The sequence below is a fragment of the Halichoeres trimaculatus genome, unplaced genomic scaffold (genome assembly GCF_033239565.1).
Source record: "Halichoeres trimaculatus isolate MK-OKI-2021-1 unplaced genomic scaffold, fHalTri1.1 fHalTri1_scaffold_23, whole genome shotgun sequence".
Classification (NCBI taxonomy): Eukaryota; Metazoa; Chordata; class Actinopteri; order Labriformes; family Labridae; genus Halichoeres; species Halichoeres trimaculatus.
This window is the reverse complement of record NW_027437201.1, coordinates 16,581,929-16,604,115: the sequence shown is the minus strand read 5'-3', so window position 1 is coordinate 16,604,115 and position 22,187 is coordinate 16,581,929. Positions and strand designations below refer to the sequence as shown.

General features: G+C 42.1%; 1 protein-coding gene across 3 annotated transcripts in view; it reads right to left on the bottom strand.

Annotated features, from left to right (window-relative positions):
- Positions 1-22,187, bottom strand: part of sdk2b (sidekick cell adhesion molecule 2b) — a 329,027-nt gene that overhangs the window by 11,958 nt on the left and 294,882 nt on the right. For 2 of the 3 annotated variants that reach the window (XM_074662914.1, XM_074662915.1), the window contains exons 28-43: positions 20,666-20,764; positions 19,898-20,092; positions 19,231-19,432; positions 18,690-18,793; positions 16,471-16,541; positions 15,776-15,908; positions 15,086-15,142; positions 14,539-14,640; positions 12,803-12,918; positions 12,314-12,500; positions 10,504-10,641; positions 9,904-10,113; positions 9,266-9,391; positions 8,465-8,629; positions 7,577-7,717; positions 4,929-5,067 (exon numbers count right to left, since the gene is read on the bottom strand). In XM_074662914.1, the coding sequence (XP_074519015.1) occupies positions 4,929-5,067; positions 7,577-7,717; positions 8,465-8,629; positions 9,266-9,391; positions 9,904-10,113; positions 10,504-10,641; positions 12,314-12,500; positions 12,803-12,918; positions 14,539-14,640; positions 15,086-15,142; positions 15,776-15,908; positions 16,471-16,541; positions 18,690-18,793; positions 19,231-19,432; positions 19,898-20,092; positions 20,666-20,764 (2,185 nt within the window). The remainder of the gene's footprint in view (positions 1-4,928; positions 5,068-7,576; positions 7,718-8,464; positions 8,630-9,265; positions 9,392-9,903; positions 10,114-10,503; positions 10,642-12,313; positions 12,501-12,802; positions 12,919-14,538; positions 14,641-15,085; positions 15,143-15,775; positions 15,909-16,470; positions 16,542-18,689; positions 18,794-19,230; positions 19,433-19,897; positions 20,093-20,665; positions 20,765-22,187) is intronic. The other variant, XM_074662916.1, reaches the window with a different exon arrangement.

Below are 22,187 nucleotides of genomic sequence, written 5' to 3'. Positions count from 1 at the left end.
CTCTCATTCGCTATAGTTCCTTGAATCTCTTCATGCATCTCCGCTCAAGAGGAACAAGTAGACAGTGCAAGTGTGAAAGTTAAGGAGCCTAAAGCCCTGTTCCCATCAAGTGGTTCAGTTTGGTTTGTCTTGGTATGGCAGTTTTTTTGTGGCATTTCTTTTGACTAAAACTGGGACAGGTCTCCAAATTATCAACCCCTGCTGTCCCACTTTTTTGGTAACCTTCCAATCCGTCCCCAGGAGGTGGAGCTAGAAACACTGCAACCTGTTGATTGGTTGAAAAAATCGTCACCTCCCAAGCTATAGCGGCTGCTGTATTTCTCCTGGCAGCACACAGCCTTCTCTGAAACAAAGCTTGTAATTGCTTTGTAATGAAGAGCCACATGGAAATAACAAAGAAGATGAGTTGCTGTTTGTCTTACATCATTGCTCTTTGTTTACCGTGTAGCGTTTTTTACTTTTTTGGTGGATTTATGGGCGGGGTGCACTGATTTGCTGTCACACAACCATGTACCTGCAGCTATCAACATGCAGCTTACTCTCCACCTACCAAGAAGGGCACGGTTAGGTCCAACCCAAACTGTTCCGGTACATTCCACACCACTTGATGGAAACAGGGCTATAAAGTGTGTCCAAGGGCGCGGCCACTCCGGCCACCCAAAATGTGCCGTACAAGCATGATTGTTCCCCTGAAAAGCCGTTCCCCTGGTGGCCAGTACCGCCCATGGTCACAGTACTCCAATATAAGCCAGACTTGAGCCTCGTTTCCGCCAAGCAGACGGTTTGGTTCAGTACGGTTTGGCATGGTTTGGTATGGCTAAGCCTGATTCCGCTCGCATTTCCACAGCAAACCGTGCCCCCTCGTGGTAGGCGGTACATAAGCCAGATGCTGAAAGCCGCATCTGTTAAATAATAGTGTGATGCCATAGCAGCGGCTCACAATGTACCTCGCAAGGAAATTCAACGAAGGAGAAATACAGCAGCCACTGTCGCACAGCAAGTGACGATCCTACTGACCAATCAACTGTCTGCAGTGTTGTAGTTCCACCTTCTGGGATTGGATCGGTTTAGTCTGGCACCCTTATGTAAGGGTCCGAAAAAGTGGGACGGCTCGTCTCGGTTATTTTGGGATCAGTCCCAGGATTAGTCGAGGCCTTGCCGTAAAATGCCTGCCCTGCCGAGACGGATCGAGCTGAACCGCTTGGTGGACACAGGGCTTTAAGGCACACGTATGGCCCACCTGTGTCATTGTGAAGCATCTGTTTGAACAAAGCGTGATCTCATCAGGTCAGTACAATAAGACACAGAGAGCACGGCTACAACTTTAGTGACTCTCTGGCTTATGTTAAAGTCATTTTGGTCCAACCCAGCTCTGCTACTGTTGAAAACGATGACGTGCCTGAGCAAGGTACACCTGCGGTCTGAGGTCACACTAACCAAATGAACTGGACTCTCGGGCTGAACCGTGCTTGGGCACGGTTCAGATGGCCTATATGATGGTGCAATCAGAGGATGCAAGTGTGAAAGTTAAGCACGTTTTCTTTTTAATACAGTTTTTTGCTCTGAATAAAAACTTTCCACACTGATAAATTATCACCACAAAAATTGTAATCACAGCCCTGAGTTCCTATCTGCACTTCTTCCCAAAGGACCCTCCAACATAACCTTTCCCGACCTGCATTCCTCAGCAGTCCTTGCAGCGAGGCCTCCTCACACACAGCCAAACAAAGAGCTGCAGCCTATGTGAAGAAATGCCATTGAGAGCCCGCTGGGACATTATGATAAACTGCCTGTTTAAAAACATGGAGAAAGCTCAGCCCACTTTCACCTCTCCTCCTTGACTCTCATCCACTGTCGAGTGAGGCGTAAATTATTTATCAGTGATAGAGGAGAGTCCACTTAATCCTCTTGCAGAAAGAAAAAAATCAGCCAGCAATGGGTTGCGTAAGAAATGAGAACCAGGGGGTGAAATCAAATCTGCCCGCGGTCTTTACTCATTATCAGGCACTCCTCTCGCTACAGTCGCCTGTGGGGACTCATTAACATGTCTGAAGTGTTCAAGAGCTTTGTCACTCAAGAGTGTTTAAAACCATGTTAATCTACACTGAATTACTTCACCAGGACCTCCCAAGACCCCAAACAGAAGTGTCAAAGAAGGTTTCATACTGCTTACAGAGAATGGGACAAAACCAAATGGGAGTGATGTGGGTAATCCTTCTTTATTTATCAAAACAACAGCTTCAGGAGGCAGAACCCCAGCACAGATTGAGCCACCGAATATAAAGTCTGTGATATCCTGAAGGGACATGGAGGAGAGAGAATCAACAAACGTTGAGAGCGTTGGAGGAGATTCAAAGACTCTCGATTACGCTGATTATCACGTTTTAGAAAATGCATTGTATCTCATTTTCCTGGTGCTGTTCTTCCAAAGAAAAATAGCCGGTAGAAACATCCTCCAATTTTTGAGTTATGTGAGGCAAGACGTAGCGAGGAGAGGTAGAGTGTGTACTTTTTCTCTTTAAATAAAAAGTTGAATGAGAGCTACGAGTCTTTCTATTCTCAGGTATTTCACTTGAGTTTAGAATGGGAGTACTTCAGCCATCACTCTGGTCGAAACTGGATTTGTGTCCAAATTGATTTTTTACAAGAATGAGCCTTGTGCTGTGAGAAATAGTCAATCAAAGGTAAAGATGTGGTGTAACTCTCCTTTTCTTACACTCCATTTAAAACTTCTTACAGTAGTGACAATGTAAGCAGTGACAGATTAAGTTGTCAGTCCCCAGAAATGACCTGCATTGACTCCCCTGTGTCTGGGATTGAATTTACAGTCATGCAAATCGACTCTTTTCAGAGGAAGCCTCCATCCAAAACCAACCCAAATATCATATGCAGTCTGACACCGCTCTGAGTCACAATGGATACAGCCGGATTAGGAATGTGTTTGATTTCTGATCCTGGTGTCAAGCCAGAGCACTTCACCCTCTCTTTGGTATTCTGAGACCGGAGATCAAGATGTGGCATTAATCCGTAATCGGAGGCTCAGGTGTCTGGATTTGGATTCCTCCGCTTTGGGCTGAGTTCAAAGACGGCTGGTTGTGAGAGTACATCTGTGCATTCTTTCATTCCCGGTCTCCCACTTCAAGCTGGAGACATAACAGGGAAGCCCCCTGGAAGCTCCTCAAAGACCTGCAGCCTGCTTTGATCTTTCCTCGAGGACACACTCGCTTGCACTCCTACGAATACACAAAGGTGTGCAAATCTCGAAGACAATGTGCTTTTTACAATATGGATATGCAGACTCATGCAGATACTGGCACACAGGAAAACATTTATAATTTGGCATCCAGCTCTAAGCTTCCTGATTTTAAATCCGTACAACGGGGTAGCAACACATAAAGCATCCATCGCTTTAAATGGCTCTTAAATAAAATGCTACTCTCAGTGTCGTCAGAAAAAATTCCAACAGAAGAAAGTTTGGATCAATAAAGTGCCACAAAAGCTGTTTTAAGCCTCTTACAAGATCCGTGTATGTTTTGGCGATTGGATTTTCCATTCAGAAAACAATACTATAAAACAAAAAACAATTGGTTATTTGATTTTCATTTTACAATTCAAAAATGAAAGTCGAAAAAACAGTTGATTTTTGACTGTCCTGACTGGCGCTCTTACTTTGAAAGACAAACTCCAGTTGTGCAATATGAAAAAAACAGGTGCTTTCTGTTTTTGTCTACTGACATTTTTTTTTTCTGTTTATGGAAATAGAAAATGAAAATCAATTGTTTTTTCAATCTTATTTCTAAATTTGAAAACCAAAATTAAACAACCACTTGTTCTTTGCTTTTGGATATAATTTTCTGAACAGAAAATCCAACTAACAAAACATACACTGACCTCACAAGCATGAACTGTATCAAAATGACAGATGGTGTGCCAGCTCCCAAAAAGTGAGGCCAACACACTTGGAGGACCCTTTGCTTATCTGCAGCAGTAAAAGTTACAAAGTAGTTAATTTTAATAATTGGGACATTGATCAAACTAAAATATTCAATACCACATGTACAACATTTTTCCAAATTACTGTTGCTGTCTTTAGAGTCTGTTTTTGTTGATTTAACCAAAACATATATTTTCTACTAAGTTTTTTTCAGTGTGCAAGCTCAGCTATAAAGAGGCATATGATGTAACAGGCTATTTCCTTATTTCAGTTGCTTGCATGATCAAAAGGAACCTGTTTTAGAGTTTGTGGGGTTGTTTCACTTATTTTGGCTTCACTTTTGTACACCAGGAAAAAGTAGAGACCCATTAACCATCTTTATTTACTCTCTCTGCAAAATTACGTCTAAAAACTTCAGCTCTGACTAAACTTGTGGGAGTTTGTAGTTAATACTAATTTGAAATGGTACCTCGAGAATAATCTCTTTCTTTGAAACATCAGAGAACACCTGTCTGCTTTAAATCCCATCACACAAAGGGCAATGAAGTACTGACAAGCCTTTCAACTGTCTCTAAATCAACTCTTAACATAGCAGTGTGTTAGATTTAATGTAAAATACTCCGTCAGATCCAAAAAATGAGACTTTGAATTCAGCGTTTGCAGCCCAGGTGTCAGAATGAGTGATTGGCTTTCAACAGGGTCAGGGTCCCAGCCTGCTGCGAGTCTTTCAAAGCTCATTAAAAAGAGTTTATAGCTTGTCTGTTTATTTGCTGCCTTGAGGTGAATTTAAATCCAAGTTGTGAAGCAAAGAGTTTATTTTCTTGTCAGCAAAGCTGGAAATATTTTCAGGCGTAAGGTTAAGTTTCCATGGATAAACCAATTTCATCCACCGTATGCTAATTCAATTCTGACTGCTAATTAATCCTCCAGTTTAACATTTTAGTTTTTTTTTTGTAAGCTGTGTGAGCGTGAAGCACTGACGTAGAGCACTGACCTGGTGTAGACGCCGTTCTTCCTGCAGAAGGAGTTCTTCACCGAGAGCCGTCGGTTGTTGAGCTCCAGCGCGGGGAAGCGACCCTCGTCCAGGCTGACCATGTCACCGTGTGTCAGAGCGTTACAGTTGGAGTTGTTACCTGCACACGTGTACAGAGACACTGTGTGACCAGGGGCCAGACGAACAGGATGGTTAGAGACAGGGAGGACCGATGGGATGACCAATGATGTGAATGACATGATGAAATGGTGATTGAGGGGAGGGAAAATAGACAGATGGGAACTTCACTAAACCAAATCAGACTGGACAAACGATGATTTCAGAAACCTAGGGAGTTAGTTGTGACTGAATTATGAGGTAATCTAAATTCCAGGTATCAGGTTTTTTTATTATCATAATAAAACCACAACAACTCTGGATCTCAAGCTGCTAAAACTTGTGATTTGATGTTTTTTCATTGTTTCCATCAAGTAAATCAAAAGTTAAAATCAAGATTAAATTGCTCCATCAATTTGAAATTACTTGCAAAATCTCTACCTAGCTTTGTCAAGTTTAGGCAATTGGAAAAGACTAGCCTATGATGTTAATTAATGAGTCTGGGCTGTATCAATACATCATTACCTTCCGAAAAGGCAAGGCTAGCCCGTCCCCCTGGTATCCAGTCTTTGTAAGCTAAAATAACAGGCGTCTGGCTGTAAACTTACATTAAAGAGACACATATGAGACTTGTGTTGAACTAAATATTGATCTATATCTTACGTCTAAAACTCTGTGACACACTGACAAGAAGTGAACTTTTACAATGACATGAGTCATATATGAAGTGATAGAAATAACACACAGGGTATCTGACCGTGCTTGTCCACTGTATGCAACTGGCTCGCAAAAACTCGCTGCTCCCTGTTGGATTGATTTCTATGGCACAGTGAGGGCTGAAGGCTCTTCATTGGTCATTAAATTGATAATAATAAAAGATCCTCAGTTTGGTAAAGGTGGAGAAATATGACAGCTCCACCAGCTGATTTCTGCAGGATTCTGGCCTTAAGTGCTTTGTTTACTTTTGTACAATTTGCTGTCCTTATTTGCAGTGGTTGGCTCTGTTTCCTCTAACCAAGAGGGTTCTTGGTTCGATACCCTGACTGGATAGCAACCTTGCTGTTTGGAATTTGCATGCTTTCCTCATTCATGCATCTTCAGCTCCATCCCACACTCTAACAACATGCTCAGGTTGATTGGTCACTCCAAATTGCCAGAAGGTGAGACAGTGTATGGATGACAGCTGAGATAAACTCCAGTCCCCTGTGCAGTAGTGTGCAGTTAAATGTGTTTTGCCAACCAAGAAGGCACTTTAGTGTACATTTTGGCTCCCAATAGGGCACTTTTGCATGTGTTTAGGCTTTCAATGGGCACTTGAGTGTGCATTTTTGCTCCATAGAAGGCACTTAAGCTAGCATTTTGGCTAAAAAGTGGGCACTTCAGCACACATTTTGGCTCCTGAATGGACACTTTTCAACAATTCTTCAACAACTGGCCCCACTTGTGCACATCACCGCCCCTATGACCCCAGAAGGAAAAGGGGTAAACATAAAAGATGGATGGATTTTGTGTAGTGTTCAATTTTTTCTGTGCGTGCTTCCTTATACCAAGGAATCCCAGCATGCTTTGAGAAGCTACCATACAAGATAAATAGGAGAGAATTCTCTTGTTGGTTAGTTAGCATTCAGTGGACAAGCACTCTGAAACTTCAGATAAACCTTACACTGCACCATAATGTCAGTTTTACAAGTTCAACACAGAATGGAAAAACAAGCCTGCACAACTGAAACCTGTATGCTAACGAAAAAAGATTGGCGTGAACAAAATACTTCAGAATGTGATAAATGAGTGAGCCCCTTGATGTAAACACTGTCTCTAAATGAGCCATAACTATAATAAATCAAAGAGTTCACACTTTAAACTCAGAGTGTCACGCCTGCCATGCTCCTCTATAGCAGATTAATGTTAGCCCGAGCTGCCGTTTGCCATGTAACAGGTTAAAACCACTTCATCCAGAGACTTATGTGAGACCACAGAGAGGCTGGGACCTCCACGGTTGCCCGGGGCTACTTGAGGTCAATTGGTGGTTACGCAAACACACAGAAGAAGAAGAAAACCTCAGGGTAGGTCCAGCAGCCTGGGCCAGATTCCTACAGCGGGATGTGGAGGCATTTTGAGAGCGTCTTTGTGTTGGAGTGAGAAGGAACCTCTTGTTTTCCCTCCGTCAGTCACAGAGATGGGCAGTGACCCGCAGGGACCCCCCTCACTCCCCTCCAGCCTGGCAGCTAAGCAGGCATGGCAGAAGTGCTGAGCAGAGGGAAATACCCGCTGATGTCAGAGATGCACTGAATGGACAAGTGTGCCCCCCCGCTCCTGCATTTCTGTCTCTGCCTTTTTGTTCTCCCGCTGCTCACTCATTTATCAGATTCATTCAAAGTAGGAACACGCCACTCAGGAAGAAGTTACCCCAAGTTCACTGCTCTGAATGTGAAAACTGCAAATATTAAATTACCCTTATAAAGCGTCAAGTCATCAGATTCCTGCCGTCTGGGCCACTGCGTCTCTCTGGTGGTTAAACGCACCATTTAAATTGTGCAATTGTGTGCACTCACCTGATTCAGCCTTCTTGGCGTACTTCTTGCTCTGTCCTCTGATAATGAGGATGAAAACTAGCAGGAGGATGAAAATAAGGCCGACGAGAGCAACCACGACGAGGAACCACCACTCCTCGTAAAATGGTGCCACTTTTTGAGCTGGAAGACAAAAAGGAGAAATTTAGTAATTCATTTCTGCAATGAAAAAATCAATTATCTTCTGACCCTGGTTGGTCAAAGGGTTTGATCTATCATCCTTAGGGATGGGTCTCTTCTTATTTGTTCAATTCCAGCCCTACCCTTTTTAAGTGCTGTTTTTAATTCATTTCTGATGACCCTGATGAAAGCCACAAGCCGAAATGCGTTGGTCAAATAAAGTTGATTCCTAAAACTACAAGTGTTGCTGGAGCTTTTCTGACCTCTTCAAGACTTTTTCTCTCCAAGCACCTTGGAAGTTGGTGAAGTTGTGCCAGGATTTTTTGACCTTCACCTTTCACATTTAAAAAGATAGGGTACCAATGGACGGTACCTGGCAATTGGTACCGGTAGTCAACTGTACCAACTTTTGGTACTTTTTTGTGTCTATGTGGCAAAAAATATCAATTTGTTTAATAATAAAATATAATTATTTTATCAATCTTAACATATTTATTCTTCATTATATAACATTGCAATGCTGTGTTCATGTTTTGCATGGAAAATCACAAGGATGCGTTTCGATACCTAAACATGGTACTTTTTGATTTTATGTGAATCAGTACCTGGTACTTCTGATAGAATTCCGTCGGTACCTATAAAAGTAAAATTCGGTACCCTACCCTACCCCATATCCCTAATCATCCTACACAAGAAATCTGCTTTTTTTCTTTTCCTTAATGTGAAAAAGGTTTTCAACATCAAACTCACCAGATATGGAAGGAGAAGGCAAACTTGGAGAGCCATAGCCGTAGTCGTTTACACCAATCACTCTGAAGTCGTAACTGACCCCTTGCTTCAGGATATCCATGTTAAATGTGTGTGATGTCACCTCCTTTGGGATGTCTTTGATTAAGATATCCCACAATCCTTCATCTGTAAGCAGGTTAAAGCCAGAAGTTCAGGTATGAAACTTGTAGAACAATCCAACAAAGTCAATAAGTCTTTGTTAACATGCTGTTTGTTTGTTTGTTTGTTTGATACCCAGCTCCAGTCTGCCCAGCGTCTCCCCTGGTAATTCATAATTCCTACAAATATTTCACAATCCATCAATTTCACCGCTCTCGTTAAATTTACAGCGAGCGAATCTACATCATAAAGAGCGGCGCGGTCATATTTCAAACGCAGCAATGTGAGATGTCACGCTGCTTGCTTTGGAGATCCTGCCAGACGCCATTTATTACACATGGTTGCTTGTAAACATCAGTGTAACTTTGACTCTTTTAATGAGATATGCAAACATAAACAAGCTCTGGAGTTCATCTGTCATGTTGCTGAAGTTTAGAGGAAAAAAAAGTTGGAAGAGCTGATGTAATTTGATTTGAAGACAAAAACAAGTCATTAAGTTATATGATACTGCGGAGAGTTAAGTCCCCTGGCAGAAGGATAACAGAAGAGAAACAGAGAGTGAGGCTGGTTTACCATCTGGACTAACAGCTCCTCTTAATCTGATCTTGAAAAATGGTTAGAAATAGTTGGAATGGTGGTTGGAAATAATCTTAAAGAACAAACCTGAAGGTCTGGCTTCGATGACATAACGGGTGATGGGAGCACGTCCTGGGTCTCCGCTGGTCCAGTGGATGGTGAGAGCAGAACCATAGCGAGTGATGAAGGGCTCTCCGGGGGGTCCTGGGGCGCCTGAGGATTTAAAGTTAGAGTTGAGTGAAAACAGTTAACAAAGAGCAACTGTTGTGACGCCATTTTCCAAACAAAAAGAAGAATCTTCATGAAGTCGACTGGAGAACATGGCAGGGCACAATAAGTGATGATTCTTTTGACCAATCGATGGACTGCAGAGTTTTAGCTTTATATTTTGGAGTTGGATCGGTATGTCTGGCACCCCAACAGAAGGGTACCAAAAAGTGGGATGGTGCAGGTTGGTATTTTGGGGACCTGCTCTGGTTTTAGTCTAAAGAAACGCCTTGCTGTACTGAGACAAACTGAACTGAACCGCTTACAGAAAGTATCTCATTAAATCCCAGAAGTGGCCTCTCTGTATTCCAAAATGATAAACAACAATTATTTGTCATCGAGATCTAACTTTTTTGCATGAAATTAGTAGCAATGTATATTTGATGATGAGTCTCAGGGACTTTCATGACTGGGGTCTAGATAAGCGAGTTATTCTTGGTAAAAGTCATTGTTAGTACCTTCTCCAGGTCCAGTGGTGATGTTGGCCTCCACCTCCGGCCCGTAGACGAAGGTCTTAGCCCGAATACGGAAGTTGTAGGTGACGCCGTCAGCCAGGTCTCTGAGCTTCAACCAGAGGGGGCCGCTCCCCTTCACGTCCACCGTCACTGTCTTACTGACGCCTGGGGGGGAGGGGGAGTGGAGACAGTCGGCACAGGCCACTGAGGACTCTAGACAAACAAACCACATTTAGAGCAGGTCTTACACAGGCCAGGCAATGTGGGAGCACGCTCAACACAGGCAATCACAAGAACACAAACGCAGAGATGGAATTATTAGTGGGGGAGTTATGTTTGCATTAGGACTGTTGTTATGAGTCTTTTATAATGAGAGGAGAAAAAGTGGAAAAGGTTGCAATGATACACAAGCTCTCACTGTTAAAATGATGATCAGCTGATTGCCCAAGAAAATGCACACCACAAGATTTCAATTGAGTTAAAACCTAAAATCTGTTCACAGTTTTGTGTGAGGAGTAGATCTTGGTGTGTGCATAAGTTTTTAGAGAAGCCAGCAGCCAGATTTTAGCAAAGGAATTACTCCAGGTAAAGATGAGAGCTTACCATCGACTGGTGAGGACGGTTCATACACCAGACGGTAGCCCTCGATAATACCATTAGGGAAGGTGGGCTCGCCCCAGGACACGTTGACTGAGGTGGTGGTCAGCTCACTGAAGTGGATAAAACTGGGAGCACTGGGGGCTGAAACATTCAGATGAACAAAAGGATCAGTGTATAGGGTATAGATTCAACTGATTTTCTCCCCTAATGACAAGTTTTCAGACATTTTTTGGAAAAAAGTGCCACACTGTGTCTGTGGCTTTGTTCTCCTATAAAAATCTGCAGCTGATTTCTTTTCTCCCGGCAGACCCAGCACCCCGATTTTCAAAACTTGTTCAGCAGAAGTTCAGACCCCTCGAAAGGACAAAGAGGCTTTGTCTGAAAAAAAGGGGGTAACTGTCTTTGCAGCGCTGCTCCCTCCTCCCCCTCTCCGCTTGTCATCTGCTTCCACCTCTCATGACGGTGACCCTCGAGAGAAGCTGCAGGAAAATCCTGAACATTCCCTTTTACGTTCTTTTAAGGGGCGAAGTGACGGAATGGAAGTGAAGCTAAAGTTTGAAAATGACGACTGGTACTCAGGAGTTTCAGAAAGAATGAAAAGAAAGGGGGATAAGGGGGAAGAAGGAAAGGAGAAAGAGAGGGAAAAAAGTAGGCATCTATGTTAAAGGACAAATAGGAAGAGATAAGGAGATACGAGACGAAGGAAGAAAGAAAGAAGAAACTAGGAGGGAAGAAAATAGGAAAGACAGAATGAAAGGTGAAAGAGAGCAAAGAAGGAAAGGAGTGAGGATAAAAAAGAGGAAAGAAGAAAAGGAGTAAGGGAGAAAATGAGAAAGGTAGTAAATAAAGTAGGCAGCATGATTGAAAGAAAGATATGACAAGAGAAAGGAAAGGAGGGGAGAAGGAAGGAAAGAGGGTGATACCAGGAGGAAAGAATATAGGCGAGAGGGAAGGAAGGAGGAAAGATGAAAAGAAAAAGGGAAGAAAAGGAATATGGGAGAAAAAGAGAAAGGAAAGAAAGGTGGAGGTAAGTAGAGGAGGAAAGGAGAAAGGAAGGAAAAGCAAAAGGAAGGGAACCAGAAAGTGATGATATAAATTAGGCATCAAGGTTGAAGGAAAGAAGGGAGATAAGAAGGTGAGAGGGAGACAGGAAGAAAAGAAGAAAGGAAAGTAAGGGAAGGAAACTAGTAGGACAGAAAGTAGAAGAGAAAGAAGGGAAAGAATATTAGAGACAAGAAGGGAAAGAGAAAGAAAGGGAGGAAATAAAGTAGGATGAAGGGAAAGAGAAGAAGGAAGATAAGGAAAGAAGGAAAGAAAAGAATGAAAAATAATGTAAAGATTCTGGTCTTGGATGGTTTGTATTCGTACCCTGCCTGCAGACAGAAACATTTGTCAAACCTAACAGGAGACTCCGAGAACGAGTCTTGGAGAGGGTTTGCTGATTGGGAACTTATGCTCAGTGTGTGGCTCCACTAACATCGTTTGGCGTGCTGACAGCAACGATTAGTATCATCCTCACAACAAATTCTCTGCTCGCGTTGACTCCTCCACTTTGAGAAAAGTGTGAGGGCTCTCCAAACCAACATCAGCGGTGCATAAATATGACAAATGAATGAACATGGCTGTGTGAGCCACAATTTATCTGCTTTAGTCATGTCATCCTTTAAACTCATTTATCTCCAGCCTGTCGCCTCTTCCTCTGCACCTCTCCTTCATGTGTTTATTCATTACACAGAAATGTTTGCTTAAAGATCGCAGTTTTGCTGACTGTTGTTTTAATTTCCCGTATTCCAGACTTTACATGAGGATCTACCTGCTTGCTGAGTGCGTCCTCTCGTCGGTGAGCTGCGTGGTCCATCCCCTGCTGCATTAAAAGGAGCCACGCTGATCATGTAGGTGGTGTAACTGGTCAGGTTCTTCAGCTTCACCCCTCCCTCTGGCATGAACAGAGTCCGCAGACGCTCCGTTTCATTTTTACGCCTGAACTCCCAAAAGTAAACCTACGAGGAATACAAAAGAGATAAATAAATATTAATGCAAGCTCAGAAATGTCTCAGGAGAACTCAGCTACTTCTGCTCCTATAAAACTCATTCCATACTCCCTTATGGGAAAGCAATTTCATTTTATTTCCCCGTGAATGTTTTTTTGGAGCAAAGAACTAAATCTTTCATTGACAGTCCCTCTGGAAGATGGTGCTTGCTTAAAGTGAAAATGTGTTATTCAGATCTGATCAACAGCACGTTGATGTCGTCTAATGTGGAAAGCAAAATATTTATATCATAATTAAAACAGAAGTCAAACCTTGTAACCCTGGATGTCTCCGTTTTGTGCGTTTACAGGGGGAGGGTCCCACGTCACATCCAGCTGGGTGGCTGTTGAAGACTGTATGGCAACTTTCTGCGGTGGCGCTGTCGGCACTGTTATATCAAAGAAATAAACTCAAAGTTAAAAATACAAGATATTGTCTTTATCTGCTTTGGCTGTTGACATCAACATCAGGCAGAATTACTGCTCAGAAAGAGGTAAACTGTTTAAAAATGACAGAAGTTTTAGGTTTAAAGGGACAGTCAGGTTTTTTGAAGTGGCGTTGTCGAAGGTGTTTTTATATCCTCCATGGAAAAGTCATTAATTCCAAATATTTGATTTATCTTTCATCAATAATAATGTTGGAATACTCAAATTTGACTATCATCTTAAGATTTTTTTTTTTTTTTCCAAATGTTTTTACCAGTCCCTGGTTGTAATGTCATATAACCTCCAAGCTTGAGGTCTTAGGGCAGGGGTCTCCAACCTCAGGATGAGAGCGATACTTTCTTTCACATTTGGTGTGAAAACAAAAGCTACCAGCTACTGAGTCCACACCACACACCAGCTAGTGCTCATCAGGAGAGGTGATGGAGTCATAAATACGAAAATGATTGGCTGATTTTCTCTGTGGAGTGGGGAGGGGAAGTTGGATAAATACACGAGGGAGGGCTGAAAAGTTGGTAGCCGGACTAAGCAGGAGGTCTGCCATAGTGATGAAACTTTGCATGCATTAAATTGAACATTTTTTGACAGTTACAGCATGGTTTATTTTAAGATTAACTGAAACTGATGTAGTGTCTAAGGACTTTGAAAAGTAGAACCAGAGACATTTTGTGACCATGGATAAAATTTGGCACCAAGGTGCTATCAGGTATCTGCAGAAAAAGGGGTTAACCCCCAAGAACATGCACTTCTACATGGTTGCTACATTAGGGGATGATGCTCCAGCTTTATCAACTGTGAAAAGTGGTCAGCTGAATTCAAGAAGGATAGGGGGAACCTTGAAGATGACCCAAGGTCCGTACGTCCTGCCACAGCAACAACCCCAAAAAACATTGACCATGTTGAAAAATAAACCATGCCGCAAGTGTCAGAAAATGTTGAAATTTAATGTATGCCAAGTTTCATCACTATGGAATAACTCCTTCCAAATCCGGCTACCAACTTTTCAGCCCTCCCTGGTAGAGTTGTAGAAAGTACATCACCCGTCTGTTTCTGAAATGGAAAATGAAGCACATCACTGACAGTGGCCAATTTGGTCGTGGCAAGGGCTTTGTGTGCAGCTATAGAGTGCCTGTCGATCACGTGACCTTGAACCAGACTTTAAATAGATTAATTTCTGCTTTGAAAACGGCTTGTTTTTGGCTTGTTGTGTACGTGATTTCCAGTACTTCTGGAGCCAGCCTCAAGCGGACACTCGAGAAACAGCAGATTTTAGCACTTCCACATTGTTTCATATTCTTAGACCGGAGGTTGCCGCTTGGGTGAAACAAGAAATCTAGATCATATCCATGTGTTTATCATATCTAAGGATGGGAACTACTTGAATAATCAGCAAAATAGCTGTGACTATCAGAGAATGATGCTTGATATGCTCACTCCTGGTATCGACCTGATGGTGAAGCTGATTAGGCGGCAGAAAAGTCTTTAATTCCTCAGACACATTAGTGTAAAAAAAAAGTGTAGTCCAGTAGGATTGGGATGGTTTTATCATTTCAAAGTGTGCATACCTGCTTCTCCCACAAACACCTCCTGCGGTGGGCTGTTTGGCCCCTCTCCCACGGCGTTGTATACACTCATGCGAATCTCATAGCGCTTGTGTTTACTGAGCTCTGCAACAGAAGTAAACAGCCAACGATACAAAGTTAAAAATGATAAATATTCCAATGTGTGAATTTAGATACATTCTTTAAATTTACTCAATGTGTCAGTTTCCTAAAGTCAGAAAAATAATAGCATGATCCCTCACTGGTGTCTCAACAACCACTACTGGAGTGATGTAATTACAGCAGAAATTTGTGGCCATCTGCTTTTGCAGCGCTTCTCCAAATAAGCTGACATGTGCAAACTAATAAGTATGTTGGACTGTGCCGGCTTGTGTACTCAGTGTCCAAGAATCTGTATACAGAGCGCCTCCACTGAAGTCCTCCAGTGGAAGTGTTTGTACCAGCGGGATGTGAAAGTAAGCAGCCAAATATTGTGTTAATTTGGTCAACATTCCACTCGATACTCTATCAGTGTTTGGGACACTTGAGACGTGCGGTGAAAGAGACTTACTGTCCAGCTCATACTGGTTCAGAGTTGAGTCGCTCAGATTGCGGATGCTGTAGGGAGCTGTGATGGAAATAGAGAGAAAATAAAAGAATAAGATAAACAGAAGCATTGGACTCCGATGGCTGATGTTTTGTTGTAGTGGAGAGCATCACCACTGTGGTAAAACCGACAGGATCACAGTAATCAAAGTGAGCCCTAGAATGAGTCAACAAGAGTTAAATTATAGGCTGAGTTACACAGAGCAGAAGAAACAGAGCAGCCCTTGAGTAAAGCTAATAATAGCTTGTAGCTGATAGCTAGTGATCACAAGATGAAATGTTTTGCAGAGAAGTGTCACGGCGAGCAGAGAGATGGTGGAAACAAGTTTTTCCTTCGACGGAAACAAGAGTTCCGCTGACACATAGAGACTGGGCAGGAATAAAAACCCTGACAGTCTGATAATTATCTGGAAATGGAAGTCAAGTACAACCAGCGGTGGAAATGTCCTACAGGTCACTGCTTTGAGAATTTATTTCTGTAGTCAGCTGAGTTAGGAAGAAACTGATTCAAATGGCAAACTTATCATATGCTCTTCAAACATTGAATCAGATTGAAGGAGGAAAAATAACAACATTATCATCCTGTAATATATCTATTTGTTTCACAAATAAATGATAAAGACTGGGGAAGGATGCTTTGTTGATTCATCCTCACCAGTTAGCTCAGCCCAGGTGGATGCACTGTTCGCCGCGTGAACAGAAAAACTCCGGAGATGGTCGTACAGAAGCTCACGATACCGGATCCTAAAGCCCAGAAGGATCCCATTGATCTTCTCCTCAGAGGGGGGCTGAAAGGGGAGAAAAGTTTCAAAGTTAAAGTCTAATCCAGCAGATGTGTGAAACTTGAATACTTCTTGTGACCTGGTTTCACTTTTAATGAGGTTGGTAAATGACTAATTTTACTGTAATTTGCGTTTTAGTCTTATGATTCTCCATGGTGATAACTCCTCTTACACCCCCTGTGTTTTGTCTCTGATCTGCCATCACTGAAGTGACTTACAGTAAGTCAAACTGAGCTCATCCAAAGGTGAGTCACATGGAGAAATCCCCCTGTGGTTGAAGATGACAGAGCAGAGCCAGAGGCAAGAAAACAAGCACATCTCTATACTTATAAACTCTACAAGTGTTCTCCATAAAAGTAGAACTCAGCCTCCTGTTTTCCTCTTTATGACCTGCTCATTCAGGTGTGAGTGTGGGAGTCAACATAGAGGGTGTGTGTGGATGTGTGTAGCACCCTGTCAGTAAGTACAGGCCTGCCACAGTCTCTCATTACAGCCAACTTTCTCAGACTTTCATAAATTTAACAAACAATGAACGACAAAAAAGGAAAGAGACACCGTGTCCTCTTACCCTCCAGCGGATGAGCACTGATGTCGTTGTGTGCGGCGTGACAGAGAGAATGGCGGGTGCTTCGTCCGGCACTGAAGCGATAAAAAGTGTGATAAATGAGCTTAATTGACCTGAAAATGTGCACAATTCAAGACGCTCAATCTAGCCATGTGCAGTGGCATTCATGGAGCATAAACACACAAAAGCTAAAACAGAGGAGCGGTTGAGGGATGAGTCAAAATAGCAGTTGAAAAGATATTTAGGGGGGAAATTTATGTAGTTTGTTAAAGCACCACTGGGCAGATCTTGCCAAGGCTTTCACTCTGCCCTCTTGTCTCATGGTAACTGCAGATGGTGCACACATGATGTAACCTGCAGCCTTCGCCAGCAGCGTCTGCATCACAACAATGGGCTGATTCATGCAGACATTAAACTCTTTTCACAGGGATACAAAGGAGCGTGGTGTTGATATCAGAGCATGTAGGTTTGGATATTCACGGAGCACATTTGTGATACAGGCTACTCTTGTCTTACTGACGATGCGAGATAGAGCATTTAACCTTATTTACATGGTGCCAATTTATCCCTGGATGACTTTCAAACAGGGATGCTCAAACACTGTCAGAGCTGTAAGTTCTAGGTTGTAAGTTGTGTTTGAATAAAAAGGATGTAGCACAAGTTGATTTTTTTCACACATTATAAATACTAAACTAAAATGCTGGATGTCAACACTAAATGTGGTCAAAAATAGTAAGTATAGAAGAAAGGACATAAATGGCTTCTTCAAAAGTCCCCCAAAAAATAAGCAACACATTCAAGAGTTGCTCAACTTGTGACATCACAAAATGGTGAATCTCCTTAAAATAGCATGAGAAATAAAACAGGTTCCTGTTTTTGTTGCCAGGGATTTTTTTTGTTTTTCTTTTCTAAACCATATTTCATTATTTGTCATTTTAAATGAAGAAACAGGAGTTAACTCAATTACAGAGACTTTGCATGGCAACAGTGGGGGAGGGTTGCTGAGCATTGGGTTCCTTCAAAGTCCCTTAAAGAGACAGTAGCTTAAATAGGACATTGCTGATTAGGGCTGAAACTGGTTTTAAGACTCTAATCTGAACTCTTAGCTACTGAAGCCTTTAAAAATAAAGGCTGAAAATTAGCATAGCACCTGATCTGTAACATTTGGCAGTCACTTAACTCATTAGAAACTAAAAAGAAAAACTTTGGAGGTACATTAAGCCATTTTTGCAGGTAAAATGATACAGGCTTTAGAAATACTTTTTCAGGTATAGCTCAATGGCTTCCTAGCTCACTTTTAATCAGCCTCAACTTTCAGCCAACACAGGGGAAAAGGCTGTCAAAGCTACAAAACATTAGCATATCTGTCAAGCCTATCCTCAAATATGCTAACTTATGTTTAACTCTACGAAAATAATCTTTGGATAAGTCCAAAAGTCACATATCAAAAACATTTTTTTTCTAAACCAAGCTATAAAAATGTTTTATTTTAGAGTAAAAAAGTGACATTTTAACCTGGGTGTTCCTTGACTTTTGCTGCTAGCCTCACGCGGATGCTAGAAGAACTGCAGCTTTTGGCACTTGTCATTTTCCAACACCAAAGGTTACCATTTAATGTTACATTACTACTGGAAAGCTTGAATAACTGTCAGCGAGGCTTTCTAATTGCACTGACAATCGACAATGCTAGCAAGGATGAGGTTTAATGCTAGCATTAGCTTAAGTGTTTTGTAGCTAATTAAAGATTAAAACTGTTGTGTTTCATCTTGAATTGTCTTTCTCTTGAGTCAGAGTCCTTCACTTTCTTTAACTTACAACCCAGAATAACAGCGTCTGACAGGTCACTGCTGCTAACAAAAAAACAGTCCTGTACAAAACCTCCTGTAAACTCGTTGCAACATTTGTGTTTAACACTTCAACAGAGTTTACCAATCCCAACTGTGAGAGCTTAAGTGTTCCAGCTGGTGTATCTCGGTAGCTTCCAACTTGGCCACGCTAGCTGTTTCAGCCTCTTTCAAGTTTTTATGCTAATAGAAGCTAATTGGCTCCTAGCTATAGCCTCATGTTTACCAAACAGAGACGAGAGTGGTTTCAATCTTCAAATCTAACTCATCAAAAAAGCAAATAAGGGTACTTTCCAAGACCGTTCCTGTAGAATCAAACTAATTCCCTCATCAAATATTTACAGCGTGTGCTGAGTCTTCTCATTATGCCGTTCTTACCATCCTGTAGAGTCGTGATTGCTTCGCTCTCCTCACTGTACTCGCTGTCCCCAATGTCATTGGTGGCTTTTACTCTGAACTGGTAGGATGTGAAAGGCTTGAGCCTTCAGGGATGGAAGCAGAGAAAAGCACATCAAGCTTGATGATAAACTACCGCACTGGATCTTAAACCTTTTAAGTCCCTGACATCAAAAGAGAAATATAGTCTCACTGTGGGAGCTACAAGTTTGTCAAGCGACTACAAAGCACAAAATTCAAACAGACTGAGACCTAAATTTACACTGCTGCATCTGCTAAACTTCTTTTCTTATTACCGTTTGTTTAGCTCTTAAATCAGACGGTTACACTCTGGAAACACTGCTCTGTGTGAGGATAGTGTTTGATTTGCAGCCTCAGTACGGATGAATAGATTTAAGGGAGTATAGCAGAGGGGCTGTAAAAAGATGAACGGCTTCATTTGTATTAGCTTTTACATCTAAAGCAAACAAATAGAAAGAAGATTGGTTTTGAAAAGGAGTGTATGAAAACTTAAAACATCTACCTGGCGACAATATATGAGGAGGCCTCGTGGTTGACAGAGGCAGAGTGGACAGTCCAGTTGCTCTCAGGAATCTCTCTGAGCTGCACCGTGTAGTAACGCACAGGAGAGAGGCCGTCACTGCCTGGCTCCCATGAGAGCAGAACCTGACGGGCCTGAACGTCTTTCTGAGGGACCAGTGGGCGGCTGGTGGGCTGTGGACGAGCTGGAAGGAAGAACGCAGGCACAGTAACGGATAAATGAGGAACAGAGAAAACAGTTTTTGGAGACAAAAAAAAAAGATAATTTGCAATTTGCCTGGGCAATGATACACAGAGAAAGAATTAAGCTTTTGATGAATGAAAAGAAAGTGTGAAATGGAAGTTGCAGAGTAAACAATCCACAGCATGCCCTGAGGGAGGCAGATGGACTGATTCGCTCCTACAACTGCATCAGAGTGCTTCTGATAAACACCCACAGGGCACAAACACTCCTTTAGAAAACACATCTGCTAACTGGACTGTTAACTGGAGAGGAGTAAGGAGGGCTCAATGCTGCGTACCAGTTGTCTTGTTAATAAGATCACACACCTGTGTCTGCTTACAGAGGTGTGTTTCAATATTGCTAGTTTACAACAGTTTATGTCACATTTTCTTCGAGCTCGAGACCAAAACAGCTGAGTCCTGGTTACCTCTTTTCTCCGTAGTGACCACCAGAGCCTCAGCAGCCTCGCCCCAGCCCTTCCTGGTCTGCGCTGTGATCCGGAACACGTAAATGGACTCCGGCTTCAGATTGGTCACTGTGTACTGGCGAGCGCTTGGGTTCAGCACGTCCACTGTCGCCGTGTTGCTGTTCGTGGAGTTGAGGTGGTACGTAATCTGGTAGGCTTGAGGGGGAAAAGGAGCATATTGAAAATCTTATTGAAAGTGCGGGAAGCAAATTTAATCTAGTCTGGAAACATTTGCTGTTTGTGTTTCTTTTCCCAACAACACAGGAAAAAAAGCAAACCGTGCGACAAACAGCTTTATCTATGTTGAAATGATCCCACTAGCATCTGCTCCTACTCGCTACTGCGTGGGTCTGACATGCTGAACAGTTTAGAATAAATGATCCAACAGATGCATAATGAATCAAACGCTCACAAGGAAATCCCCAATTAGTTTACAAGAGGCTCCAACTCTCTGATCCAAGGGTGGAAAATAAGACATGAGCACCATCATAGAGGAAAGCATTCTACAAGTATGTTTAGAGTCATCAGGGAGTTCACCTGTGGGCCTTACGCTACATTAAATCTAAATATAAAAGCCAATGTGTAAAGTGGTTTATGGTTTCCAGGTCATTTATTCAGACTCCTGCAGAAGAAACAGACTTTTTATGACTAGATCTTGGTTAAATTGTGACATTCATTGGATAAGTCATTAGAAAAGTCTTCTCAGAAGATGTCATGTATGTCACAAACCCAGTATAATCCCGTTCGGCTGTGATGGAGACTGCCAGATGAGCCTGACTGAGGTGGTCCGCACTTCGGGGAACAGGATACCCACAGGAGGTCCTGGAACTGCAGGGAGAGTTTAAAGATTGAAGAGAAGGAAGCAGAAAGAGATTTCTCTTTATGTAATGCTAGACATGCAAGCACAGGACAGAAAGGGTTACAAAAAGAGACTTGGTTGAAGTATGAAAAAGCTAGAACAGACAGAGAGAGCTGCTTTTATAACTCATTCAGATAAGTGGCCTTTCAGGGCTTCAAAGGATTCAAAATGAGATTTGACCTTTTCATTTGAAACGAACACAACACATGTCCATTTGATTTATAAAATGCAATGTGAAATGAGGCTGTGGACAGTCTCTGGAGGTTACTTTGCACTCAACAGGCTCATAATGTAACATTGATGTTGGTCCTGTCACTCAGCTTACCCTAGTATTTTCAAAATAACTGTTATGCAACTATACTTGTAAAGTTTGAATCATGGGCTGTATAGAATGGACAGCGTGGCTCCTCCTTTACCATTGTACGGTTTTGAGGCCATAATACTTCCATCACAGGCGCTGCCATTGTGCAGCCAGAGTCTGCCCAGTAGAGATTCTGAATGGGGCCAGGTGACATAATGTCCAATTTCTTCTGGCTCTCCTTCCTTACATATTTTACTATCCCTGAAAACACTACACAAGAACAGCAGCTGTCTATCATCATTAAATGAGACGTATAACCCTGTTTTTAACCTCTAATCAATAATGAAAAAGAAACTTTTCTGAAAAAAAGAGGACTTGAACCCAATAATATCTTCATATCACTGCATCATACAGTTGTGGGAAACATTTCTACCCGGTGTATATATTCTTCAGTTTGTCACAGCCAGAGTTTTTGAGCCAGAGGGGAGACAGAGTTTTTGACCTATACTGCACCCAGTCACCAGGGGGAGCAGTTTTTGTTGTCAAGCTGAGCAAGATGACATCCACTTTTTTTTTTTTTTAAAAGTCTATGGTTTGGATGAGGTAAAGTGACGGGCTTTTAGCCTCTTTGCAGACAGCCGTCAGCCAATGCAGGCATGCCCTTATATGGGCAAAACTCATAAATGTAATAACTTTGGAATTAACAAGTCGTGAAAAAATGCACTTGATACAAAAATTAACTTTACACACCCAAACTGGTGGTCTCAAGTGGACAGTTGAGGAATTGCAGATTTTAGTACTTCTGCTTGAGAATCAGAATTTTGGACCAGGCATTGCGGTTGGTAAATTAAAAATTTTCTACCAGTGGTGATGGTCACTATAGCAGTTAATCATATTCACATCTCTCTGACTGCTAGAAAAAAATGCATTGGTCTTTTCAACGCTGTCATATAACACAGTGCTCAGCAGAAAAGATAATGCAGACAAGGGGAAAAGAAAAAAAAAACATTCTACCAAACTAGCAGTACCACTTATGTCCACAGGGGGCATCAAATCATCACAATAAAAAGTTGCAGATTAAAGCCCCGTAT